The sequence below is a fragment of the Pagrus major genome, chromosome 19 (genome assembly GCF_040436345.1).
Source record: "Pagrus major chromosome 19, Pma_NU_1.0".
NCBI lineage: Eukaryota > Metazoa > Chordata > Actinopteri > Spariformes > Sparidae > Pagrus > Pagrus major.
Window position 1 is genome coordinate 19,293,173 of NC_133233.1, and position 25,315 is coordinate 19,318,487.

General features: G+C 42.6%; 1 protein-coding gene across 1 annotated transcript; it reads left to right on the forward strand.

Moving 5' to 3' along the window:
* The first annotated feature begins 1,464 nt into the window (after window positions 1-1,464).
* On the forward strand, window positions 1,465-25,206 carry LOC141014827 (tyrosine-protein kinase Yes). Its single transcript, XM_073488750.1, has 12 exons — window positions 1,465-1,519; window positions 12,908-13,215; window positions 15,811-15,910; window positions 16,390-16,488; window positions 16,686-16,789; window positions 17,491-17,640; window positions 18,114-18,269; window positions 19,356-19,535; window positions 20,336-20,412; window positions 20,650-20,803; window positions 22,100-22,231; window positions 23,399-25,206. Exons 2-12 carry the CDS (start codon window positions 12,921-12,923, stop codon window positions 23,605-23,607), a joined length of 1,656 nt encoding a protein of 551 aa, XP_073344851.1. The 5' UTR covers window positions 1,465-1,519; window positions 12,908-12,920; the 3' UTR covers window positions 23,608-25,206.
* The last annotated feature ends 109 nt before the right edge of the window (window positions 25,207-25,315 follow it).

The window sequence follows — 25,315 nt, forward strand, 5'->3', positions numbered from 1 at the left end:
GATAATAGTGAAACGCAAGATAATGTGGAGGTTGGTCCTTGTCTTGGCTTTTGAGTAAATATATATATAGTTTATATGTGGCGGACCCTGCCACCTTTCAAGCTTCAAACCTTATTTTCTTCTGAGGTAACATGTTTATTCAGTTGAGGAAAAATAAGAATGTATGTTTGTATTTTTACTTCATTAATATTGAAAATATTATATGTATATACATATATATGTATATGTATATATATATATGTATACATATACATATATGTATATATATATATATATATATATATAAATATAATACTGAAATGCAAGATAATATGGAGGTTGGTCCCTGCCTTTTGATTAAAACATATACAGTTTACAGCCCTGTGATGAACTGGTGACCAATGTCAGCTGGGATCAGCTCCAGTCCCCCCGTGACCCTGAAAAGGATAAGCGGTTACAGACAATGGATTGATGGATGGATAGTCTGTATGTGGCGGACCCTGCCACCTTTCTAGCTTCATTATTTATTTATTTTCCTCTGAGAACAGCTTGTTTATTCAGTTAAGTGGAAATAAATATTTATGTTTGTATTATTACCTCATTAATATTGAAAATATTTTCAATTCTGAGTTTGAATTTCTTCTCTAAAACTACACACTGCCCCTTTAACATCAGACACTTTAAGTACTATTTGTATGGGTGACTTTCACTTTTACCAAAGTCACATTCTAACATCTTTATTATCTTTATGTCCTCTCTCAAGCGTGATTTGTCTGACACCACTTATATCCCACCAGTTATAACAGCTGCACACTTTAAAGCGCTGCAGATGTGCAGCTGCAGTACCACCGCTGCACCAGCAGAGGGCGCCAGAGATCCGTACTGACATCGAGGTCGCTTCCAGTCCTCCTTTTTTTTTCCCCACATGAAAACCATCCTCCTCTTCCTCTTCCTCCTCTCTCACATGATCATCTCTTTATGATCCTCCTCCTCTTCCTCCCCCTCCTCCTCCTCCTCCTCCTCGGATCGTCTCCGTGCTGCTCTCCGGACCGGCAGCTGTACCGGACGGATCCGTGTCTCCAGCTGTGGTGGCTCCAGTCCCGCAAGGCAGGGTCGGCCATGTTGTTGTGTGGTGGTGGTGGTGGGGGTGGATGCAAGTTTAGTAGTAGGAAGTAGAGCGGCGACAAAGAGCTGGGACACTTCAGGGTCTCACTTTTTTTTTTTTTTCTCCTTCTCCTCTCTGCACATGCTGGCTGGATTCCTCCTGTGTGACAACAATGACCGTCTCCTCCACCTCCTCCTCCTCCTCCTCCTCCACCCTTCAACACTGTAACACCGCTCTGATTTAACTTCACAGTTGCTCTCCTGGATGGATGAAGTGAGGATGAAGGCGGTTCGGTCCCGTTTGGAATAACTCGGGATTTTTTTTTTATTATTATTATTTCTGTTTCCTGGATCTGATTGAAGGAGGAGGGTGGGAAAAACACCAGAAGAAGAAGAAGAAGCAGAAGAAGAAGAAGAAGAAGAAGGATCTGTGAAGGTAAAGAAAATCATACATGAAACGTGTCTTTGTCAGAGGATTAGATAAGGATGGGCCGAAAAGGCAGCTGCTCGCCTGTCTGACCTGTCATCAACAAAGGAATGAAGCTGTCTTATGATCAGACACACACATATATATATATATTTATGTATATATACCTGTCTGTGTTACTGTAATCAATGTATCTGTTTTATATATCAGTGAAAAGACAGCATGTGCTCCAAGTCCCTCAGGAGTATCAGTGCAACCATATCAGACAGCAGAGAAATACTTTAAACTAGGGCAAGGTCACCACACCACAGATATATTACAGTTTAATATCATTCGCATATGTGTGTTAATAACAGATGGTTTAATCAGCAGAGAGCTTAACTTGTCGTTTAAAGGAGCAACGCTGCAAAAAAAAAAAAAAATGTTAAAAGTTAAAGGAGCACTGTGAAGAAATTCAAACTCAGAATTCAGATATTTGCAGTATTAATGAGGCGATGATACAAAATGCAGACGTGTTTGTGTTTGCCAGCTGTTCTCAGAGGAAAACAGTTAGAAAGGTGGCAGGGTCCGCCACATATGAGCAAAGGATATGAGGTCGGTTTGTTTATTCAGTCGTGAAAACAAAGAGAGGTTGTTTGTTTAGTTTATAAAATAACACTCAGTGAAGATATTTATCCTTCCTCCACAAAACTACATAATGCTCCTTTAAAACCTGGATGAAAAAACAAAGACTTAATTGATGTTTGTGTCTGTTTTCATCACTGGAGTGAGGATCTCTCCACGTATTGTATTAATTTAAAGTCATATGGAGGCAAAAGTGCCAGCTCATCATCAAATATCAAACCCATCTTTGACTCATGCTGATTCAGATTATTTTCAGAGGAGGAGGAGGAGGAGGGGGAGGAGGTTCGGGCCCTTTAGGTGATGTCAGTCTGAATTCAAACTAACTGATCAAACAGCTGAGTCACAGTTTCTGTCCTCACTTTGTGCTCCTGCTTTATTATTCCAGTCCTGTCAAGTGTGTGACTGTGACTGTGAACCTGACTGGAGATCAGTCATGTAAAGGATGCAGCTCTGCACCTTCACACAGCTGTGACTGAATCATATGTTACTGTAAACCCATATAAGGGCAGGTGAAAATGGGGAGTTAAAGGGGGAATGCCGTGATTTCTAACATGCACGGTGTTAAAATGAGGCATCGCTGCAGAGACGATGAGTGGACGGTGACTTTGTTGACCCATTGGGCGAGTTCGTGTGATTTATAGTGTCATGAATAAAAGAAAGATTTGAGTTCCTGTTCGTTCGTCCTGTTTTATACGGCTTATTTAAAGGTGACAGCTGAAGTCAGGATGCTCTGATCCAACCTTCTTCTCCTTTTACAGATTCTCAAAACTCGATTCACGATATCGTCCAATACCGAAACTATTTGTTTTTTGTTTTTTGTGCTTACTGTCTCCTGGTGTTGAAATCACCAAGCATTAACTCATCAGAATTGAATCAACGTTAATATGAACAGCTGGTAAAATAAGCAAAGTGACAGAATACACTGATAGCTGTGGGTATATAAAGCATTTATAGTAACATTTTTAGATGTGATGATAAAGGCTTCACGAGTCTGGACATTTCAGGCTTGAAAGTGCTGCGTGAACCCTGAATTTACAATCCAATTTATCAGTGAAGGCACCATGAGGCACAGATTGAATGGCTGTAACTGATAGTGAAAACTGAATCTTAAAATGACATTGACCAAAAAAACTATTACGTAATTGCAGATCCCCAAACAGCTTACTGGGGTCAGTGTCAAGCTGACACCAATCTGGTGAATGAGATGGGTACTGTGATGTTTAATCAGCGTGGATCAGCTGATTCTGCTGAAGTTCTGTCTGTACAGCTTCAGGACGACTACTAAATAAATGTTAAAGGTGTAATATGTAAGAAAATTAAACTAAAATTATCAACAGAATGTGAAGAAATACAGTTTTGACTTCTATGTTTTGTCTATGTCTATGTTTTGTGTTGCAGAAATGTCTACTGAAGTTAGCATGCTAACCAGCTAGCACCCGGGCCTGCAGTCCAAAGGTCCTGTGCCAGCGGTGTAAACATAAACACTCTGGCTAGCTGCACAGCTAACTGAGCTAACACGTGTAATGTATTGCTTGCAAGGATAATACTTAAGTTAGCACACTTACCAGCTAGCCACCTCTCGTCCCAGTACTTGTTATGTAAACACCCCCGGTTCCCCCGATCTCCAGTACTACTCTAGTGATATGCTGCTGTCCCCTGTTTGTTTTGAGTATGTTTTCGACAGGTGGTCAATTCTTACATATTGCACCTTTAAGTACAGCGTCGTCACAACATAAAACTGGTTCCACTGGGTGGTTGCCAGGTTTGAGTGGACATTAAGCGGCTGTATAACCTTCCCTACTTTGCACCTTAAACATTTATTAGTTTTTGTAAGATTTACCTTCAAATAAGTCAGCAGCATTTGACAAATATACCCAAAACAAAGAATGGAAAGGCTTCTTCTGTTGTCCTGAAATGAAAGCTCTTTAAATCCTGCCAGCCAGGAGCAAAAATCCATTGAATTCACATATAAGGATTGGGCGTATTAATCCTTTACCGGCAGTTCAATACACACAAGAACAAAAACAGACAAAATGTGGTGGTAGTGGGTTTGGATATCGTTTTTCCAGCCTAATCCAGGCCACCACATGGCTCCTACAGTCACTGTGTTTGATGTTGACAGTTCAAACACTCGACCCTGTTATGTGCTGACAAACTGATGATTGCAGACACACTCACATTCCCAAAAATAGCTCACACTTAGCCCCGACTCAGGTGCCAGTATTCAGGTATTCCCAGAAGACCTGTTATTGTAGAAAAACCTGTGATGTCTGATCTGTGGCAGCACAAAAACTCAAGTAAAATTTGTGATAACATCAACTCAAATCTCAAAGCGAGCGTGAGGAATCAGGCTACTATGTTTTTCGAGTGAAACAGTCGAGCACTCTCAAGCCAAGTTGAGTTTTCTCTGCTTGCAACAGAGCTCCACACCCATCGCAGTGTAAATCTCATTATGAGCTCATTAATGTTCCCGTAGACGCTCTGAAACATCATCACATGACATTCCTCCAGACCCAGTTTTAACCCTTCGGCATCAGAGGAATGCAGTAGATGGTGGCAGGCAGCATCTGTTCCAGATCTGAGGCCTAGTAAAACTCCAGAGAGCCTCCCCGTCTTGCAGCCGCAGCGTCAGCTGCCGACAGCTGTCCGGCGGGATGCTGGGCAGCGTTTCACTCAGACCTGATGGATGATGGATGGAGGAAGTCCACCGTCGTGCCCCTCAGCCGGGCTGCATGACTGTCATCCAGCCAAATGTCAACTTCATTAGAGTCTAGATAATCTAAACCCCGGGGGAGCGGAGGCTGTTTAAACAAGCAGGATGCTTAAAGGACCAAAATATATTTGAGATTCAGGGTTCAGTTAATTTATAATGCATGATATGCAAAGGAGAGATTGAAAATGCATCTGCTCAGTCAGATTCTCCTGTGAACAGAGTGACTTAAAATATTCAATAATGAATGTCCAATAATGAATATTTCATGATTTCACAAGTTTGTGTTGTAACTTTACCCGTTTGATTCTGACAGTGTTGCTTCAAATGTGTCTCTTCTCGCCTCACTCCTCTGCGTAGACACTCCAGTTATACCCTTAAAGAAATTTAAGACGTGGAGGGCTCTACATAATGATTATTAAGTCTCAAATCACCCATCAAAATGCTTATTTTTTCCATATAATAGTGCAAAAAAGCAATAAAAAATAGCGAGTCCTCATTGTTGAGGAGCTTGAATCAGTGATGTTTTTAGCCGCGCTAACAAACGACTTTGAAACTCTCCTCCACTCTCGTCCTGATATAGTCACTTCTGGGTCAGGTCTTGAAATCAGCAGTCACAGTTGGTTTGCGCTTGTGTAACACAAAGATAGCAGCAAATCCTGATATTTTGCACGATAAGCAATCAGGCCAACCAGTTGTGCATTCTTTGCTGGTGAACTCCAGTAGAGAAAAGGCATCTCTTTGTTTCTGACCACCAGGACTGTAAATCTGGATTATCCTGCACTGTCAGCACACTCAACTGAACTTTTGTCTCTGCAGCTCTTCTTTAAAATTCTGAACCATGACCCGCTCAACCCTCCCAAACTTCTTCGTCGTCGCTATCAGCGAGCGCGAGAGAGAAAAAACGCAGCTCTCGTCCGTCTTATCAGCATTTTGTGAAGCCTGTGCTGAATTCTCACACTGTGGTCGGAGCAGGGGGAAGGAAAGCGTGGGCAGGTCGCTGATAAGAAGGGTGCAGGTTGGAGTTATCACTGTAACAGAAGAATATGTAAAGTTTTGGACTGCATAGCTTCAGAGCGCAGACAGCCGGCTCGAATAGTTCAGATAAATGTTTTCCTCCAGCTGCTGATGATGGAAACGAGCGGTCTGTTTTTGGTTTAGTGTGCAGAGGCAGAGGTATGCGTCGACTGAAATCAGGATTATATGAGCGTACAAAGGGGAAGCGGATAATAGCGAGCGTGCTTCTGTAATAGGCCTTAAAACTATGTGTATTTTAGGTGCAAACCAGCGGGGATAAGAGAGGTCAGGCCAGGCTTTGAACTGTGGCTGCTCATGAAGGACTCGGTCCCTCAGGGGGAACATCTGGAGCCTTCTCAGACTTCCACTAATACTTTTAGTTTTTGTTTATTATGTATTTCCTGTGCTACTTTTGGGTTGTTGCTGCACCTCTTGCATGGAGTGGGGCTGTATGGGCCATGCTGGAAGCTTGAATAATGCATCACAGCAAGTGGGTTGAATAAAAAGATTAATTTAGTGGATTAGTCAACTGTCAAAAAAGTTCATGGGTAATTATTTCATAATCAGATAAGCTCATTAGTCAGTTTTAGTGCCAAATAGTTGCTGTTTTTAGCTTCTCAAGTGTGAGTTTGATGCTTGTCTTTGTTATGAACGGCAGTAAACGCCCCCTGTGTGGAGAAGCAGCATGTACTGCACAGGCTGCTGTAAACAGTACCGGCAGCAAGACGAATATTAGCCACCTAAAAGAATATGTATCCGCTATATTTAGAATTTGTGGCGCTTTAAATTGCCGTCAGACAGCCCTTTCCTTCGTGACTACACTCCCTCCACCATAAAACACCCGTATCCCGTATTTTGAGAGAGTGGTGACCACAAACACACAGAGGACGCTGCATCAGAGCAAAAGCAGCACAATCATCGGTCCATTCCTGCATTTTATAGGTTTGTAAGTTTTACTTTTATTGCAAGTGTTAAACTTCATGACTTTGCTGTACAAGTTGTTATCTTTTGTGCACAGGATCAAATCAACACGATCATTTCCGCATTACAAACTGTCAAAATGATGATGATGTGACATTTATCGTCTTAACAGAAGATTTGTATGTCAGGACATCTCTGCAGTACTCGTAGCATATTTTACCTTTATCGACTGGTACTTCTGCAATTTGGATGTTGTGCTTAGCCATATTACGATTTTAATTATATTTCAATTAATTGTGCCGCCCTACTTTCTGGTTATTTGTAGTGACGCTATACAGAGAAGGACTGTTGTGTGTTCATAAATGGTAAAAAGTAGTGTGCACATGCTGCTAAATCTGTCTCTACAAGTTGAATTGGACATATGGGCTCGATGGCTGTGATGTTGTTCCACTAGTGTTGGATTTTTTTTGGATGGACATTTAACACAAAGATAGTTTAACGGTCGTTGTCAACAAAACAGTAGCATCAAAAATCAGCAATGAATTCCAGTTAAATTCTTTTCATTTCACCCGAGTAAAACTTCTTTAAAGTAACAGGACTTTTCACCAAAGAAAATCACAATTTATAGGCAAAAACGGATCATTTAATTGAGAAAATGCTTCCCAAAGGCTTCAGATACTCATATGAAAGCAGAAGATCTGCTGCCATAGCTCTCTTTGTGTAAATCAAGTCTTGCCAATTCCAAAAGATAATCATCCTTTTCGAAGTGTCTCAGGGCCGCTTTGTTTGTGTTCACCCTCCAGCTACCTGCTGGGGTAGTTATCATGTTCCAGACAGGTGTTGGCAAATATCTGCCTCGGTGAATACACCGATTCCCTTCCAGATATTAGTTGTACTGTTCTTGTTAGAGCAGTCTGACCCGCCTGGAGGAGGAATATTAAACAAATATGCCAGTAGGTTGAAAGTATAGAGAGAGATTAACATTTCGGGAGTAAAAGATGAACAGTAGTAGTAGTAATTTTTCTGTAGTTCACTCTAAAGAAAAGGCTTCTGCCAGCGTTGAATAAAAGAGTCTTTGTTAGTAAGATTTCGCAGTCATGTCGGCTGAAGAAAGGGGAATGTTTGCCTGTAGTGCCGGATCATTTCAAACAATCTGCTCTGATTCACGGCGCTTTGATTGAAGCTGAATGAAAACTGGAGCTCGCGCTGTCCTCATTCTCTGTCTCAATCTGTCAGAGGGGATCAGCGCTGAGACAATAGCACCGCGCCTTTTCCAATCAGATAGAGGAAGGAGCCTCGGTTTATACATGTTTGTTTTTCAGTGATGTCACGTAAACTTCCTCATTCAAACTCTTCCACCCCCCCATTGTCTCAACGTGGCTCTAGCTGGTGCAACTGGGAGCGCTCTGGAGGCTTGCATGCGATGTGCTGTTGTAGGTCATGTTTTCGTCCTGGGGGCAGTGGGATGTTGTCGGCAATAAGAATGAGTTGCTATAATTAGCAGCGAGGCAGATTTTCCTTTTGGTCTCGTGGCTGCGATGTTCAGGAATGATCTTGTGCTGAACCGAAGAGACCTGCAATAAAAAGGTCCACTCTTTCTGACTCTGTCTGCGCTGAAGACACATTATTTTTGGCGTAGGTTTTTACCTCAGGGTGGCTTCGTTCTCACTTTGGTGTTGCAATATGAAGTATGAAAAAAGCCCATGGAGCCATCATGTGATGGATGGCGGGTTTAAAGGTGCTATATGCAAGATTGGGACATCTTTATACAAATTGGAGGCAGCATATCACCAGGAAGTTGGGGTGTCCATTCCTGTTGTGAGAAACAAGGAAATGCTAACCGTTTCTTTCACCTAACATATATAAGACCAGCAGCTGTTTCCTTACCAATCTCGAAGAAGTGAGTTCATCATCAAATTTAATTAACTGATAATGAAAACGAAATGTCGCAGCCTTTATTCTAACCATACACTTGTGGCAAGAAACCGGGTACGGTGGCAAACAATGCTAACAACAGCTGCTAATGTTGGTAATTGTAGGTAGCTAATTGTAAATGTTACTGACAGTGCTAATATGTTTGCTAAGTTAGCTGTCTGTCAAAAGAAAGACCTGTGTGAGAGACCTTCCTTGTTTCTTACAATAGGCGTGGACACCCAAACTTTCTGTTGACCAGATCTTGTTCTTTAATCAATATGGCACTCACACAGGGTCAGATGAGCTGATTCAGAGGCTCTGCATCATATCATCTCAGCCAAGAGTCTGTAAGAGCCCACCAACAGAGATGCCTCTCAGCCCTGAAACACATCTCTCCGTTCATGCCTTTTCCAGACGAATGTGACAAATATTGAAGGTCGCTACAGGTCCGTGGTTGGCGCAGTTTCAGCCTGGTTGTCACTCCTTTTTTTTGTTTTCTGTCATTATCCTCTTTGGGTAAATCCTCCATCCTCATAATCCTCCTCGTAGCTCAAGCTGGTGGAGCTGGCACTGTCTGCCTGGTTGCCCCCCTCCCTCATTCAAACAACCTGCTGTGTCCCTGTTTCTGTTTGTCTCTTAGACGAGAGTCTAAATCATTTTCTTTATGCCCACACAGCCACTAATGGGAGCTACTTCGCAGTGCTCTACTTATCACCCTGGGTTTGGTGGGAATCAGACTGAGATATTGTGTTTTTAAGTGCATAAAGGCAATAATTTACCCTCTTTTACATTTTCTCCAGGAGAACTTATTTCATCTGTGATAAGCAGTTTTAGCTGAGCTCTTCATAACGAAGAGAAACATATTTCACGCTTTCACGCTTTCTAAATTTTAAGGTTTAAGTCCATGCTAGCGTTTTCAATAACACTTATTTTAATCATTGACCGATCTATTTCCTAATTATTTGGTAAATAGCTCCTAACTGCCTATAGACAGGTTTTTGCTTGAATATATATTATCAAGTAAATGTTGATTGCACTATATAATGGCTATAGAGTGATGACACCATCAGTGTACAGATTGGTTCGCTCTCACTGTGCAATTTTGTCTGAATCCGAGCTCAACATCTCCCAGGAAAAAGCAGGCTGACCATCAATTCAGTCAGGCTGGCAGCCTGGCACCATTTTCTATCTGCTTCCACGTCTCCATTCTAGAGTCAATGAATGAATAAACACATTTTGTCCACTGCTGTTGGTGGTTGCTGCTCCTAGGAAAACAGAAATGATCCAGTTCTCTATGCAACAAGAAGTTGTGATAATCTCAATTTTTTTACAAATAAATCTCAGGCGCACAGGTGATGACAATGTTTGGTCAGATTTTCCGGTGCATGTGCGACCTGAATAGTCGCCTCCTGCAGCCCTGCGCAAAGCAGAAGCCAGAGTATCACCAACGTCATTAGAATTCATTTTTAGAGTCTGAGACTGTGGACCTCTCCCGAGACGAAGCTTGGAAAAACACACCCACATGTAGGCTATTCTATGTGATCTCCTTTTGATAACTCATTTGATATATTTTCACTTTCATTCCATGATCCTTTCCCGAAACTGCTCAGAGCCCCCTTGAGGAGGCCCACCTCCCACTTTGAAAACCTTCATTCGAGGGACCTTGAATATCTGTAGCAAATTACACTGCAATCCATTCGATAGTCGTTGAGGTATTTCTGTCTGGACCGCATGGCTAAAAACGTATTGATTTTCTTTTTATAGTTATTTTTGGTGCGTGTTTATGCCTCTGTTATAGCTGACAGTAGACAGATGGCAGGAAATGAGCGGAGAAAGATGAGAATAACATGAAACAAAGGTTGGATGTGAAGCAGGGACAGTACAGTTCATGGTTGGCACCTTAAGGTTACATTAATCCTTTTCAGGAAAAATAATCATAATGCTAATTATTATAAGGCAAGCTTCTTATATGACAATATGTTAATCTGGTATTGTATTTTGTTGGAGGACTTAGATTCTCTTCAGAAGGCTCCATAAGTTCAGCTCAGTCTCTGTGCAGTTGTGATAATTTTGGAAGAGTGATGTCACCTCTATGAAATGGCTGATGTCTCCTTTTTGGAAGGGAAAAACATCCTCACATTAAAGTGCAAATACTCCTGGGACAGTGTCCAGTGTTTTATAGCGTGGTAAGTTCACTGCTGAGCCAACGGGCCAGGCTCTCGTCTGTGTGATGACGACACACAAAGCCCACCATCGTCGACTTGAGCCGCTGAGTGGAGACCTCTGCTTTCCATGTCACTGGTTTTATCTTGAGGTTAAAAGGAAAGTTTGGCTTGGAAAAAGTCTGTTTCCCATGCCAACATTCTCAGCGTGTTGGCTCTAACATCTGAGATTAGATTTATTGGCCTATTCCTTTGAAGACGTTTTTAAGAAGTCTGTTTTGCTTTGACACATCTCCAGTGAGTGACCACTCATAAAATGGTTTTGTAGACGCCGGCCAGTGTGCAGCACGAGCTGTAACCTGCAATTTAACCAGTTGTAGGGTTTTATTTGAGCAAAGTGTTCTGAATCTTTGGAAGGTTTCTGTGGTTTGTCCCCGTTTTGTTGATTTCCTTGGCAGTTCAGCTGGAGAACTCGATGAACCCTCGATGCGGAAAAATCCCTCCCACCTCGACACATCAAGGCTGCTGCTCCGAAATGAGTGAAAGGTGTATCGCTGCGCCAGCAGATATGCATGATCGTGACCCTGTAATTCAATGAAGTGCTGCCCTCGTCACTCCCGTCACCAGCTGTGCCACAATGCTGCTCAGTAGCACCGTGTTGATTCAGTCTCCTTTCATACTCCACGTCCTCTCCACACTGAATAAAAGCTCCGATTTCACTTCAATCCTCTATTGTTTTACTGTCTTGTAATGTGTCAACGCCAATTAACCAGGTCCAGCTCTTCGAGCAGCTGTTGTTCTTGGCGAATGAAAACGTTCTGATCTCCCCGAGCTCAGACGTCTTTACGAGCGTGTCTGATTGTCTCCACATTTTCCGGGCCTTCACCTCACAAAAGAATGCCTCAGTGTGACTCCGGCCAAATTATGTTAGGAGGAGGAATGACAACAACCACGCAGATGGAGACGCGCCGATGTTTTGAATCTTGTAGCGTGGTCGGGCTGAGGCGTGGACGGATCATGAGCCAGTGGACCCCTGGGTACAGACATGGAAAAGACCCTCCAACCCTCATACATGAGCAAGACACCCAGACTGTTTCTGTTACATTTTGACTCAGAGACACAAAAACAACTCAGAGATGTTATTTGTTGTTGTTTGGTGTCTCTTTGTCGTAATGTTGTGTTCCGTTATGGTGGTTTTGCGTCTCTTTGTGGTCATTTAGCCTCTCTTTGTAGTTGGTTATTAGTCTCTTTGGGGTTGTTTTACCTCTCTTTGAAGTGGTTATTAGTCTCTTTGAGGTTGTTTTACCTCTCTTTGTAGTGGTTATTAGTCTCTTTGTAGTTGTTTTACCTCTCTTTGAGTCTCCTTGTCGTCTTTTTGCATCCAATTTCATTGATTTTCCAACAAGAAATTATAACTGTCTTACTGTAAAGAGGCATTGACCCCTCCTGGCCACTCGCACCCCTGAGCCAGTGCCCAGGAGGCGAGTTAGTAATTCCTCCATGGGCAGAGGCCTCCAAAGAGGCCTCTTTGGATCACAACAAAACAGGCAGAAATGTAGAACATAGCCGCAAAGAAAGGGAGAAGGGTTTTATATTGGCTTTAATCTGCCATTGGTATGTAAATATTAAGTGATCTCTTCGTGGAACAACAATGACAAGGTCACAACAATATAAAATGATAATCACCTCTTTATCCCTGTGTTTTCCACTTGTTTTACCACAAAACATGCACGCAACGTTGAATCTACATGTTTGAGTTGACCGTGATTCAAAGAGGATTTAACTGAACCCATATGTCCCAGTTACCACATGGCTTATAGTCTTAGCGATTGCAACAACAACAAAATGATTCACATATTAATATCTGGTCATTAAATTTTTCATTTCATAACGCATGTTCCTACAGGCCGTATGTTGCAATCCTTAATCCCGCACCACCCTTGGCCCTTCGCTTTTCATTTATGGATAATGAAGCCGAGTCATGAAAAATATACTGCAGTCTTTGCTGTTTTGGCATCAAACTGACAGCTTTGTGTTGTGTCTGTCCAGGCAGGGCGAGACGATGGGCTGCATAAAGAGCAAAGAGGATAAAGGCCCTGCGATGAAGTACAGGCCAGAAAATTCCACGGGGTCTGACCCCAACGCCACCGCCGCCACGCCTCACGTAGGTCACTACGGACCGGATCCCACGCAGCTGCAGCAGAACCAGCCTCCCTCCTCCTCATCGGGCTCCGGGGCTGTAAACTTCAACCACACCCTCACGCCGTTTGGCGGCTCCTCTGCCATGACTCCCTTTGGAGGGGCGTCGTCCTCCTTCTCTGGCCCCGTGTCCAACTCCTTCTCTGGTGCTGTCTCAAGTGAGTTGTGAAATAATCTAATGTTTAATAATAATGTTTAATGCACATGTTTTAGCCCATTTATTTACTGCTGACCACATGTTTTAATAAGTACCACTGGGTTTTGACTTGTTGAATGTATTTTTGTTATCATCCAGCCAGCCACTCTTCTTCAGTCTGCTCTCTGTGGTTATATTTCCATAATGCTGTATGGTATTCAACCTTTAATACAATATCTTTATTTAATATGTATTTAAATCAAGTGGTAGAGACTTGACTTGCTGCAGATGTGTAATCCATCATGTTTTTCATCATTTTAAATCATGCTAGCGGCTTGGCTTAAAAAATGCTGAACTTCTAGTTCACAGGGAATAAAGCCGACTTAGTTTGGCGATTTCATATATTTCCACTTACTAGCAGCATGAGGTTGACATTTTTGGGTTTTGACTGAAATATCTTGACCATTATTGGACGGATTGCCATGAAATTTGCTTCAGATATTCATGAGGATCAATCCTAATAACTTGTGATCTCCTGACGTTTCTTCTCCTGCCACGAGCAAGCCAAACTTTTCTCTTATCCTGACCTCAAATCAGGTATGTGGCTCACAAGCGACTCATCCTAATGAATTTTGTGATTGAATTGGCACCACGTTTTTGGATTTGAGTAAAATGTCTCAATAAGTATTGGATGGATTGACTTTAAATTTTATACGTACATTCATGTCCCCCTCAGGATGAATTATAATAACTTTGGTGATCTGTTTTAATCTTTGGATTCTGACAAAACACATGCAAAAATGACATTCTCGCAGCCACAGCCGTACTTTGTGTTGAGTGCTTATTAGCAAATGTTAGCATGCTAGCTAGGGATGTGTGCAATTAGAAGTTGCTACCCACACTAGGCGGCACCAGAAATATCGCAGCCTACACATTTAAATCACCTTTTTGAAATAAAATCGCACTAAAATTTCATTTCTTCCTCGTCAAAACTAAAAACTAAAACAAAAACAGTGTTAGCTTCAAGTTGAAAACAAGGAGAATGGCCAGCAGTAATGTAGAGTGTTAATGTAAATGGGCTAAAACATGCAAACATACGTAACATTGACCTGATCTCCATGTCGGTGTCACAGCTAATGCCCCTGTCATTGTTATTTTAACTAGCTTTTCCTTGTTAGACCTAACACTGGTCCTGCTATCAGCTCTGATCGCTCTAAACGTGCCTGAGCAGCTTAAAGTGATCCTGAGAGCAAAGAGATGAGATTGAACCCTCCTGTTTCAGTGGGATTTAGGTTGTAATCCTCCTCCATGTTGGATTATCTGCTCTCAGAGGAGGGAGGGGGGTGAAGGTGGCACTGCCATGATATTTGCTTTCAACAGGAGATAATGGGATTACTGTTGACAGCATTGTTGTCAGCGGTGGGTATATGAATGTCATCTGTCGGGGTGCGAGGCTGCACAGTGGGCAGAATGTGTTACAGGATGCTGACATGGGCTGGGAGTCCTATAATTCACTCAACTCTGTCTTTTAATGTTTAATTTGAGCTTAATTTGAACACCTTGTGCCAATAAAATGATCATACCTATAGATTTTGACATTAAGGATAAATTATGACGTCTGTGTAACGTGTTGCAGAGATATCTACAGAAGTAAGCATGCTAACCAGCTAGCAACAGCTCAGTCTGGACCACTAGATGCATGGCTAATCGAGTTAAGTAGTTATTGGCACCAACTAGCCTGTGTCACGTTGGATGGATTTTAATCAGCAGTGGTGGTTGTTTAATGGTGTGTTTATTCGCCCTAAACAGCCACATTACTGTCCATTAGCCGTAAGCTAGTGTATTTAAATTAAGGTCAACTCTCAGTACACTCAGCACTCAGCAGAGACTCTGTTCCTCTTGCTTTCTTTCCCCTCTCCTCTGTGTAATGTCTTCATGAAGTAAAAATTTTACCTCCAGCTCCAGTCGGCAGTCAGCTTTACAGTACACAAACACCCGACAATGGAGGTCGCCTCTGTATATCACTGCTGCAGTCAGGCTGATAAACAGGAGTGAAGATGAATCCCCTTATTAATCCCAAATGTTTAAAAAGCTGATCTGACGTGACTCCGGGTGTTTATTCCTCCAGAAGGTCCGGCTCTCTGTAGCCCTCCCCACACAACACTCAGCAAATGTCTTTTGTTTTCGATAGACAGAAGCTCGCTGCAGATGTTACATATTGTGTTTTTAAGGGAGACTATTCTATTAACAGCTGGTTTGATTTACTGACTCTTCCTTGACTCTTGGTCTTGAGTGTTATTATCCATCTTTGTAGAGTCTAGTCACAGTCATACTTCCTTGCCGGCGAGGTTCTCATATAATACAGAATAACAAGCCGAAGAAAATCAATACAGTGAGAGCTCTCAGACCTTGGCGAGACAGATTTATCTTCTTTAATTGGCCTTTTGAATGGTCACACACAGACAAACAAACCCTCTGTGTCCTGATGTGGTCCCTCTAAGGCATTATAATGACCTCTACTCACGTTGCTGCCTGTTATTATCTGTTTACTAGCTTTCACAAGCTCACGAGGTATTTATTCATGTCACATGGGTCTGTTTTTTGTTTTGTTTACTAGGTGGTGTTACCTTCTTTGTGGCCTTGTACGACTATGAAGCTCGAACATCAGATGATCTTTCGTTTAAAAAAGGAGACCGCTTCCAGATCATCAACAATACGTAGGCATCCTTCGAGGTTTCCCTGCTCCTCGCTTTTATTCTGTAATCTTAAACTGCACCTGTTCCTCGTGTGTCTGTATTCATGAATGAGTCTGATTGCAACTGGCTTCCTGACGCCGGCTTTCTGCAGAGTGTGGTGAATCTTTTATTTAATTCAGGCTGTGGCAGAGATGTCGCCTGAGGTTACAGCATTGTAATGTAAAGTAGATTAGTCTCATTCAATCCCCTTTGTGACAGCTTTCCAGTCCTGCCTCACATGTTGAGTTCACGGTTTTTGTATCAAATTTGGAGGCTTAAATGAATGCAGTGGGGTTAATGTTAAACCCTTGAACCCTTAAATTATTAACCAATAATCATTATTAACCAGTTTTCATCCAGAATATAAATCATAGCAGGATGCGCGAGTACCAGGCTTTGGTTCAACCGTCAAATGAACGAGTCATTTGTCTCATCTCTCCTGTGTCAACGTCCTCCTGCAGAGAGGGAGACTGGTGGGAGGCTCGCTCCATCAACACGGGGAGGAAAGGCTACATCCCGAGCAATTACGTGGCCCCTGCTGACTCCATCCAGGCTGAAGAGTGAGTCTTCTTATAACCTCGTTACTCCATCCATGGCGACTGCACCAGGAGACTAATAGCACTAGCATGATCTGATCTCACGTGGCTTGCAACAGGCAGAGAGCTTGACGAAATAGATCAAGCTTCATAATGTGATTTTCATGCTCTTAGGTTTTGAGTTTGGCAATTTTTTTCATGCTGTTGCTTCCTCTTGATAGGTGGTACTTTGGTAAAATGGGACGCAAGGATGCTGAGAGGTTGCTGCTGAATCCGGGGAACAATCGAGGAACTTTCCTGGTGCGAGAAAGTGAAACCACGAAAGGTGATGATCGCTTAAAGGACTAATTCAGGCATCCATAAGATTCTAGGTCTGACTGGCTTCTTCTACATAGCAACGTCTGCTGAGGATTATGGGTGTCGTAGTATTTAAACCGTGAGCTAGGCAAGCAAGTGAACTTGATTTATTCAGCGCTTTTAAAGACAGAAGCATTCCAGGAAGAAGAAAAGTAAAACAACTGAGTTTAAAAGAAAGAAATAAAAGGTTTGTTACAAACTGCGAGTCTGCAGTCATGCTAATGGCTCTTTGAGCTTTGTTAGCATGCTCATATGCTCAATGGCAATGCTAATATTCTAATGTTTAGCAGGTGTGATACTCACCAAGCTCGCTATCTTACAGCATGTCTACACAGGAGACATTTAGCCACTTGTTTCAGTCATTGTTCATAAACCAAAGAAATGAATGGACAGATGAATCAAAAATAAAAAAATATTGTTAGTTGCCACTGTAGATCCATCTCTGCCAGACATTTCTGTGCCTTACAGAGTAATGAAATTCATTGGGAGCTATCAATGTGCTGATCTTTTATTTTATCAGTTTGTTTCTTGATCCATCGCTTCTAAAGTTGTTCTGATAAGAGTATTTAAAGACAGTGGCCAAATCTGCAGCTTTTACACTCAGCAAAGGGCCCAATCACTGACGCTTGAGTTTAGATAGATGAAGAACATTTCCCTCTTCTCCTCCAGGTGCTTATTCTCTCTCCATACGAGACTGGGATGAAGCCAAAGGAGACAACGTGAAACACTACAAGATCCGCAAGCTTGACAACGGGGGATACTACATCACCACGCGGGCGCAGTTTGACACCTTACAGAAGCTTGTCAAACACTACACAGGTATGTAGGGTGCGATGTTTCCCGCTCACTCTTCACTCGTTCATTATTCATCGCAGTCTTTCATCACACCTGAAAATTACTCTCAGTCACACCCGTCGCTCTGTGCCACCAGGAGTGTTACCAAGGGAGATGAATAGGCTGTAATTTTAATAACAATCGAGCAGTTATGATTTGGAGCCTCCTTCCTCGTCTGCAGCCCGAGGTGCGCTGAGGTGAAAATTCTGTGATCCCACTCCATTTCAACCCTGGCTCTGGAGAGGGTTTTGCCGTGTTATAAAAGCCACTTCATCTCATTTATATTTCATCACAGTTAGCATAAGAGTATAAATTCATCCACATCAAATGGAATGAATCGATGCATGAAAGAGACGGGCTTTAAACGGCTGCATCCTGCTGCTTCAAAGACTCTTATTGGTGTGTGTGTCTTGCCCTGCTGGGTGTAATGTAGCGTTTTTGATCTCGCTTTATCACAGAGCACGCCGACGGGCTTTGCCACAGGCTGACCACGGTGTGCCCCACGGTCAAGCCTCAGACCCAGGGGCTTGCCAAAGACGCCTGGGAGATTCCCCGCGAGTCCCTGCGACTGGAGCTCAAACTGGGCCAGGGCTGCTTCGGAGAGGTCTGGATGGGTAAGAGGAAGAGACACATGACATGCAGGAACATGTTCGGAAAATTCTGCATTTTGTTTTGTGTTCGGTCGTAATTATGTAGATATGTCAACACAAGACCGTCCCAGATTTATTTAGGAAATGCAGACATTGTGCGCATACATCGAACACACACAAACACTCTGAAGCCTATATTTATTGTGTCTATTTTGGGGGAAATCATCCACTTCCTGCAGTTGCTTCCTCTGTTTGTTGTATAATCTTAATCTCCAGAGATCGCCTCACTCAGGGGAACAGGAGACCTATCATGCTTACAGAAGAAGAAGCCGCAGTAACTGTTAGCATGCTAGCTACTGCCGAAGTGTTTGGCTACTACGTTGAATGTTTATAAGCATTAATATCGCTCTCTGACTCCATTTCACAAAAAGAGGAAAAACACAAAGCAGTTCAAGATAAATTTGATGTTTGATTAATCGTCCAGTAATCGTCCAGCACCAACAGAAGCTCCTCTCTCCCACAGAAAACACTGCTCCTGAAACGCCTCGTCAGTAGTCCCGCCTTTAATTCCGTGACTTGGTGACATCACACTACGTCACCATGTTTCACATTCGCATAATTTATGCATAGCAGCTAGTTTGACATGGAGGAATTGATTTAGCACAGCTGCTCTGTTGTTGTTAGCGGTGCTGGGTCAGGCGTGTGTGAGCTGACCAATCAGAGGAGAATGGGTATTCGGGAGAGGGGGGGCCTTAAAGAGACAGGAGCTAAAACAGAGTGTTTCAGTCAGAGGATATACACTGCTGCAGAACTGGACAGTATGAGAAAACTGATGTGCTTTTTGAGCATTAAAGCATGTAAACCTGCTCTAGTAGGAAACAAAAATAAAATTATGAACCTGAAAATTAGCACAACATGTCTCTTTTTGAACTGTGAGCTCGTATCCACTCATCCCTGGCATATCTTTTTGAGAGGAGCGCCTGCATGACAGCACATGTTTGAGCAATTACAAGACCTAATTAATGATATTGTCCTGCTCCCGCCCCCATTAACAACACTGATTACCCCTGCGGCCTGTGCGCTCATCTCTCCCTGTCTCCGTCTCTGCAGGCACGTGGAACGGCACCACCAAGGTGGCCATAAAGACGCTGAAACCGGGCACCATGTCGCCTGAGGCCTTCCTCCAAGAGGCTCAGATCATGAAGAAGCTCCGACACGACAAACTGGTGCCTCTTTACGCCGTGGTGTCTGAAGAGCCCATTTACATCGTCACGGAGTACATGGCGAAAGGTAAACATACCTGAAAAGCTATGGCAAGCTCCAGACTGGCATATTGGATGAGCAATTAAGCTGATTCTATGAGAGCCCTGGAGAGTAACAGGACTCAGCTGTTTCCTGTTACGTGACACTGATGAGGTCTATTTTTAAAGAAAGGCAAAACAACATCAAGCCTCAACAAGACTTTTTAAGGCGCAAATTGATCACGCAGCCTTGGCTCTCCAGGCACTGATGTCAGATATACGCATGGTGATTTCCTTAAAGGGAAAATGTAAATTTTTATGGGTGTTTTAATTAATATGCTGAACACATTGAAAGCCCTTGAAAGTCCCTTGTGGTTCCCCGAGGCCTGAAACTGGGATGTTTAATTGAAAACTGCAGTAGTTTAGTGGGAGGCTTTCATAGCTTCAGCTGCAATGCGATTCTTTTTTTTCTCAGGCTTTTATGAGTAATTAGATTTATGTGTGTGTAAATGTTAACTCTATGACATACGCCTCTGTGTGTGCAAGCGTATCTAAAAGCCTGCAGTTTGTTGAGAGCAACTGCTGTTATATTTTCCGTCGTTCCTTCCCCTTAATGAGGCACAAGTCATTAGATGAGTCTCATACCAATTCACAGCCAAGCTTAATTTAATATTCAGCTTAATTTTCCAGCCAGGTATGGTCAGGATGGAGGCCTTAATTGAAATATTTAACATTTCATATAGGAGCACATTAGTATGCAGGTGGCATCGTGGCTCTTTTTATTGCTCCTGCAGTATATCACGGCTGTCCTGCAGCATTTATGACTTCTCTATTTTTCTGTTTTAATAGGAAGCTTGCTCGACTTCCTCAAAGAGGGTGACGGCAAATTCCTGAAGCTTCCCTTGTTGGTGGACATGGCTGCACAGGTGAGACAAACCACAAACATCACTTTTTTTTTCATTTGAGCTTTTCTGTGCTATTTTAAGCCTCTGGTTTTAAAAAAGGAACGACAGCCTCGGGTAAACATGTCTTCCTCTCCCAGATTTGGCACTTTTGTTCTTTCATTATTAGCCTCCTCTGTGTGCCTCGTCTTTGTGCGCGGAGCTAAAAATTATTTGCCGAAGCGGCCGTCATGAGATGCTGTCAAACCGTTCTGTTTGTAGATCGCTGACGGCATGGCTTTCATCGAGAGGATGAACTACATCCACAGGGACCTGCGTGCTGCCAACATCCTCGTCGGAGACAACCTGGTGTGCAAGATCGCCGACTTTGGTCTGGCCAGGTTGATAGAAGACAACGAGTACACGGCGAGGCAAGGTGAGTACACGCACACGCTATATACTGCGTGAGTCACAGGTGAATGAGGGGAAATGGATAGGGTAGTGACCTCACAGCAAGGACGACTCCCTGTTGTCTGCTATCATGGTGAATTTGGGTAATAGTGGAAACCAGATGCTGCTGTGCTGTCTGATTAGTTGCGCTTTCTCACACACTGGGAGAATTTAGCTCACGGCCATCTCCTTAAAGAGCAGATTCACCCAAATGACAACCTTACAACCGTCTGGCTATGTGGATAATTTTAGTTTTATTTACCCAGGGTTTGAGATTTCAGCCGCCACCTTAACACAATGGAGGTATGCGAGCTAAACACACTTCCAAGAATGGTTGAAGAAAAGAGTTAGCCTCTTTCTAGTGGAATCATTTGTGAATTTGTTAAAAAAAAAAAGCATTGGACAACAAAGTCAATATAGTCAAATTTTAAAAGAGATATCACAGTCAGTAGATGATACGTATTGTAGCAAGACTGAGTGTAAAGCTGAGCTCGCAGCTCTGTGAGTCTGAACTAAGGCACAGCGGTGATTAGGCTAAATGCTAACATCAGCAGACTAACATGCCCACAATGACAAAGCTAATGTGCTAATGATTAGCAGGGATACTTTTTTCCTTAGACAGCATCTTAGTTTAGTTAAATACAGCTGAGGATAACAGGAATGTCCTTACTTCTGCAGGTAATTTGGTCATAAACTAAAGCACTGGACAACCACTAAGTTAGTAAGACACATTCTGCACAGCAGGGGTTCCCAACCACCGGGTCATTCAGTACCAGGCCACGAAAACCCAGTTGGAACCAACAGGGGTGGTAAAATTGCCATTTATGTACTGCAATGTGTTTTGTTATTTATTTTCCTGGAAATTGCAACAAGGTAAATCATTTTATTGGGCCTGTGGAAAGCCACTCTTGTGACCTTGGTTTAACATGGTTGAACTGACCCTTTAAACACCAAATAATAATCTCCTTTATGCTCAGTTTCATCCCTTCAATCTAGAATGTGAGAGCTGTAAGACTTTTCTGGGGCCTGTGTGAAACTGAATACCAAAAACTGATGTGATTAATGATGTCATTGTGGGTCACTGTGACCATTGTGATTTCCTGGAAGCAAGGAATGATGGAGGCTTACGCCCTCTAGTGGAATGAACTCACCCATCTCCTCTCCTCTCCTCTCCTCTCCTCTCCTCTCCTCTCCTCTCCTCTCCTCTCCTCTCCTCTCCTCTCCTCTCCTCTCCTCTTCCTCTTCCTCTTCCTCTTCTTCCTCTCCTCTCCATCACGTATAGGAGCTAAATTCCCCATTAAATGGACGGCCCCAGAGGCAGCTCTGTACGGCCGCTTCACCATCAAGTCAGACGTCTGGTCCTTTGGGATCTTACTCACCGAGCTCGTCACCAAAGGCAGGGTGCCCTACCCAGGTGAGTGACAGTGACACCACACACACAAACACACACACACTCCGGATGTGGGAAAAAAACGTGAGGTCAAGGTGGTGTCTGAGGGCGGTGATTCACGGCCGGAGTTATCAGCTTCCCGTCTGTCAGTCGACTACAAGCTGGCGTTCTCGTTAATGTCGGAGGATGAAGTGAAGCTGTCAGACATTGTCTGTGCTGGTTGTTTATGCCTCTGCAGGGGGAATAGTGACATCCACACACACACACACACATTTGAGATTAGATGAGACCATCTGGTGGAGGACGATCAGGAGATTGAACACCACTCTTGTTTATAACCATCTGCCAGACTGATATTGCCCCGGGGAGCAGTGCCTGCAGTGTTTTGCACCACCTTCACACAACTCCACTGTCTATCAGATGTAGCCCTGAAGCTACTAATACATTAGTCCATTGAGAGAGGAGTATTTATAAATAAAGTTTAAAATTGAGACAGACATGTGCACTTTCATGCTAAAAGTCAAATGAGAAGATCGACACCGGGTTGTTCCAGCAATGCTGAAGTTTCACCCCTCGAGGAAAGGTGCCATTAGAACCTTTTTAGAAAATGGCCGGCACAAAAAGTTACTTGGCAGATATGTAATTGCATGAACCATCTATCTGTCGTCGTCTATCAAAGGTCTAACCTCAACCAATCAGATCAACAGTGTGAGAGTGCGACCACTTGCGAAGCCAGTTGGTAAATCAAACTCTTAAAGAAATCAGTCGAGAGAAGAGCGAAAACATCTTTTTTCCATCCAGAAAAGCCGCCAGTGTCGTTCTTTGCTTTTCTTTCAGAGTAATAAACAGATGCTAAAGCAGCTACGCTAACCTCTTGAGGAGCCAGCATTGTTGTTTCAACAAAATCTGCCTAAAGCATCGCCAAAGCTCACTAGTCAATTAACATGTTGTAGTGTACCTATTCTTTTAACTATTTACATAACTATCAGGCAAAAAAGACATATTTTCTAGTTTGAGCCTCTTGAATGTTAGCATCTGCCTCTTTTCTCTGTTGTTTATGTGATCTGAAGACTTTGTGATGAGCACTTATGTATGCTAAAAACATCTATTGTTTGAAAAAATAACTAAAGAAAAAGTTATTTAAAAAAGAGTGATTAAAATCTCTGACTGACTTTTCTGCCTCCTCCTCAGGCATGGTGAACCGTGAGGTGCTGGAGCAGGTGGAGCGAGGCTACCGCATGCCCTGCCCCCAGGGGTGCCCCGAGTCCCTGCACGAGATGATGAAGCTCTGCTGGAAGAAGGATCCGGACGAGAGGCCGACTTTCGAGTACCTCCAGTCTTTCCTGGAGGACTACTTCACATCCACAGAGCCACAGTACCAACCTGGAGAGAACCTATAGCCTGTCTGGACTCTACCTGCTACGTATCCCTACGCCTGGGAGCGGATCTGCTTGACAACATTAGCTCTTAATTATATGACTGGAAACCAGGATAACCAGTCGCATGAACCACTACTTGCTCCACCCATTCTTGATTTATGTTTGTTTTGCTTTCAGCGTCCGCCACCATTTCATTTCATATTCATATTTTTTGTTTTCATTCATGGTACTACGCAAGTTTTAAGCTGTGTGAAATGATTTTAAATGTGGATTTATCACCGTGTACAATAATGACGCTGGCAGGAAGGAACAAAGTCATTTCAGTTCTGTGTATTGCTGTGAAGTAAGCTGTGATAATGCCTCGCATTAGAGAAAAACATGTTGTTGAGCGTGGCAGTCAGCTGTTGGGCTTTTAATGTGGAGATTTCACGCTCCACTCGCCTCCAAATTGTCTTCTTTTGTGGTGAATTGGTAAATTATGCATCAAAACTGTTAATTATTAACAGAGATAATATATTAAGCTAACAGGGAGAAGCTCTCAGGGGACTGGTGATCATTATCACAGTCCATTTGACTGATTATTTAAAAGTACAAACCCACACAGCTTCACTTTAGTCACATTTCATCAGCTACAGTGCAATTTTTTATATTGTGAGTGAGACTGTGACATGGTCTTTTACAATGCATATTTTTATATCATGTTCGTCTATGTTCCTTTGTCATCATTTGAATTTATTACCACACTTTATTCATATCACATGGACGTGGTATTATAGCTTCATTTGAAGACTTTCCCGACGGTCCATCATCTCTGCTGACTTCAGCCATAACTCTTTCTGTCTCTCGGTGCACAGGTTGTATAATCTCACTGTGATCACTGCACGGACATGCTTAGACAAAGACGGTCTGTGTGATGGGTCAGGGAGTTAAACGGTGATGAAACTCGAGGACTTGGGGCTCCTTGCCGAGCCAGAATGACACTTCATAAGACATTTATCCCACACAAGGACACACGAAGACTTTTAACGGCTACAAAACTCTTTCTGAAAGTGGGAGTCATGATCAAAGCCACCAAATAAGTTGGAAGCAACCATTTTATCTTCTAAAATGTGACTGATGAAGAACTTGAGACTCTTTCATGTCTGCAAAGACTATTTGTATTGCAGTTTTTTACAGTGATTTCATCTTTGCATTTCGCTCCCGTACGGACTGAAGGGGACAGCATTATAATGGGAATGACATTAATTGACGCCTGAGCTTGTAAAGAAGGGCTTTGTATATTATAAAATCCTCATTTTATAAGATTATTAATAAAATGGGCAAGATTGCAAAATATATTTGGGGAGGGAGGTAGTGGGCGGTATGGAAGCCCAATTCTGCCAATAAAGAAAAGAAATTATGAAAATGTAGCCCCGATGAAGAGAAAATCCCCGGTAAGTCATAGTTTTGAGATAAAAAATTGAAATTGCGAGGAAAATGAATAATTATGAGATAATAAAAGTCAGAAATATGAGACTAAAAGTCGAAATTACGAGATAAAAAGTAAAAATTACGAGATAAATGTAGACGTTTTATCATATTTGGAACTTTTTACCATAATTTTCGATAAAAAGTCAAAATAAAGAGGAAAAAAAATTAATTATGAGATGATGAGATACAAATTTAGAATTAGAATTAAAAATAATCGTGAGATAAAAAGTCGAAATTTCTTTCTGACTTTTAGTTTCAT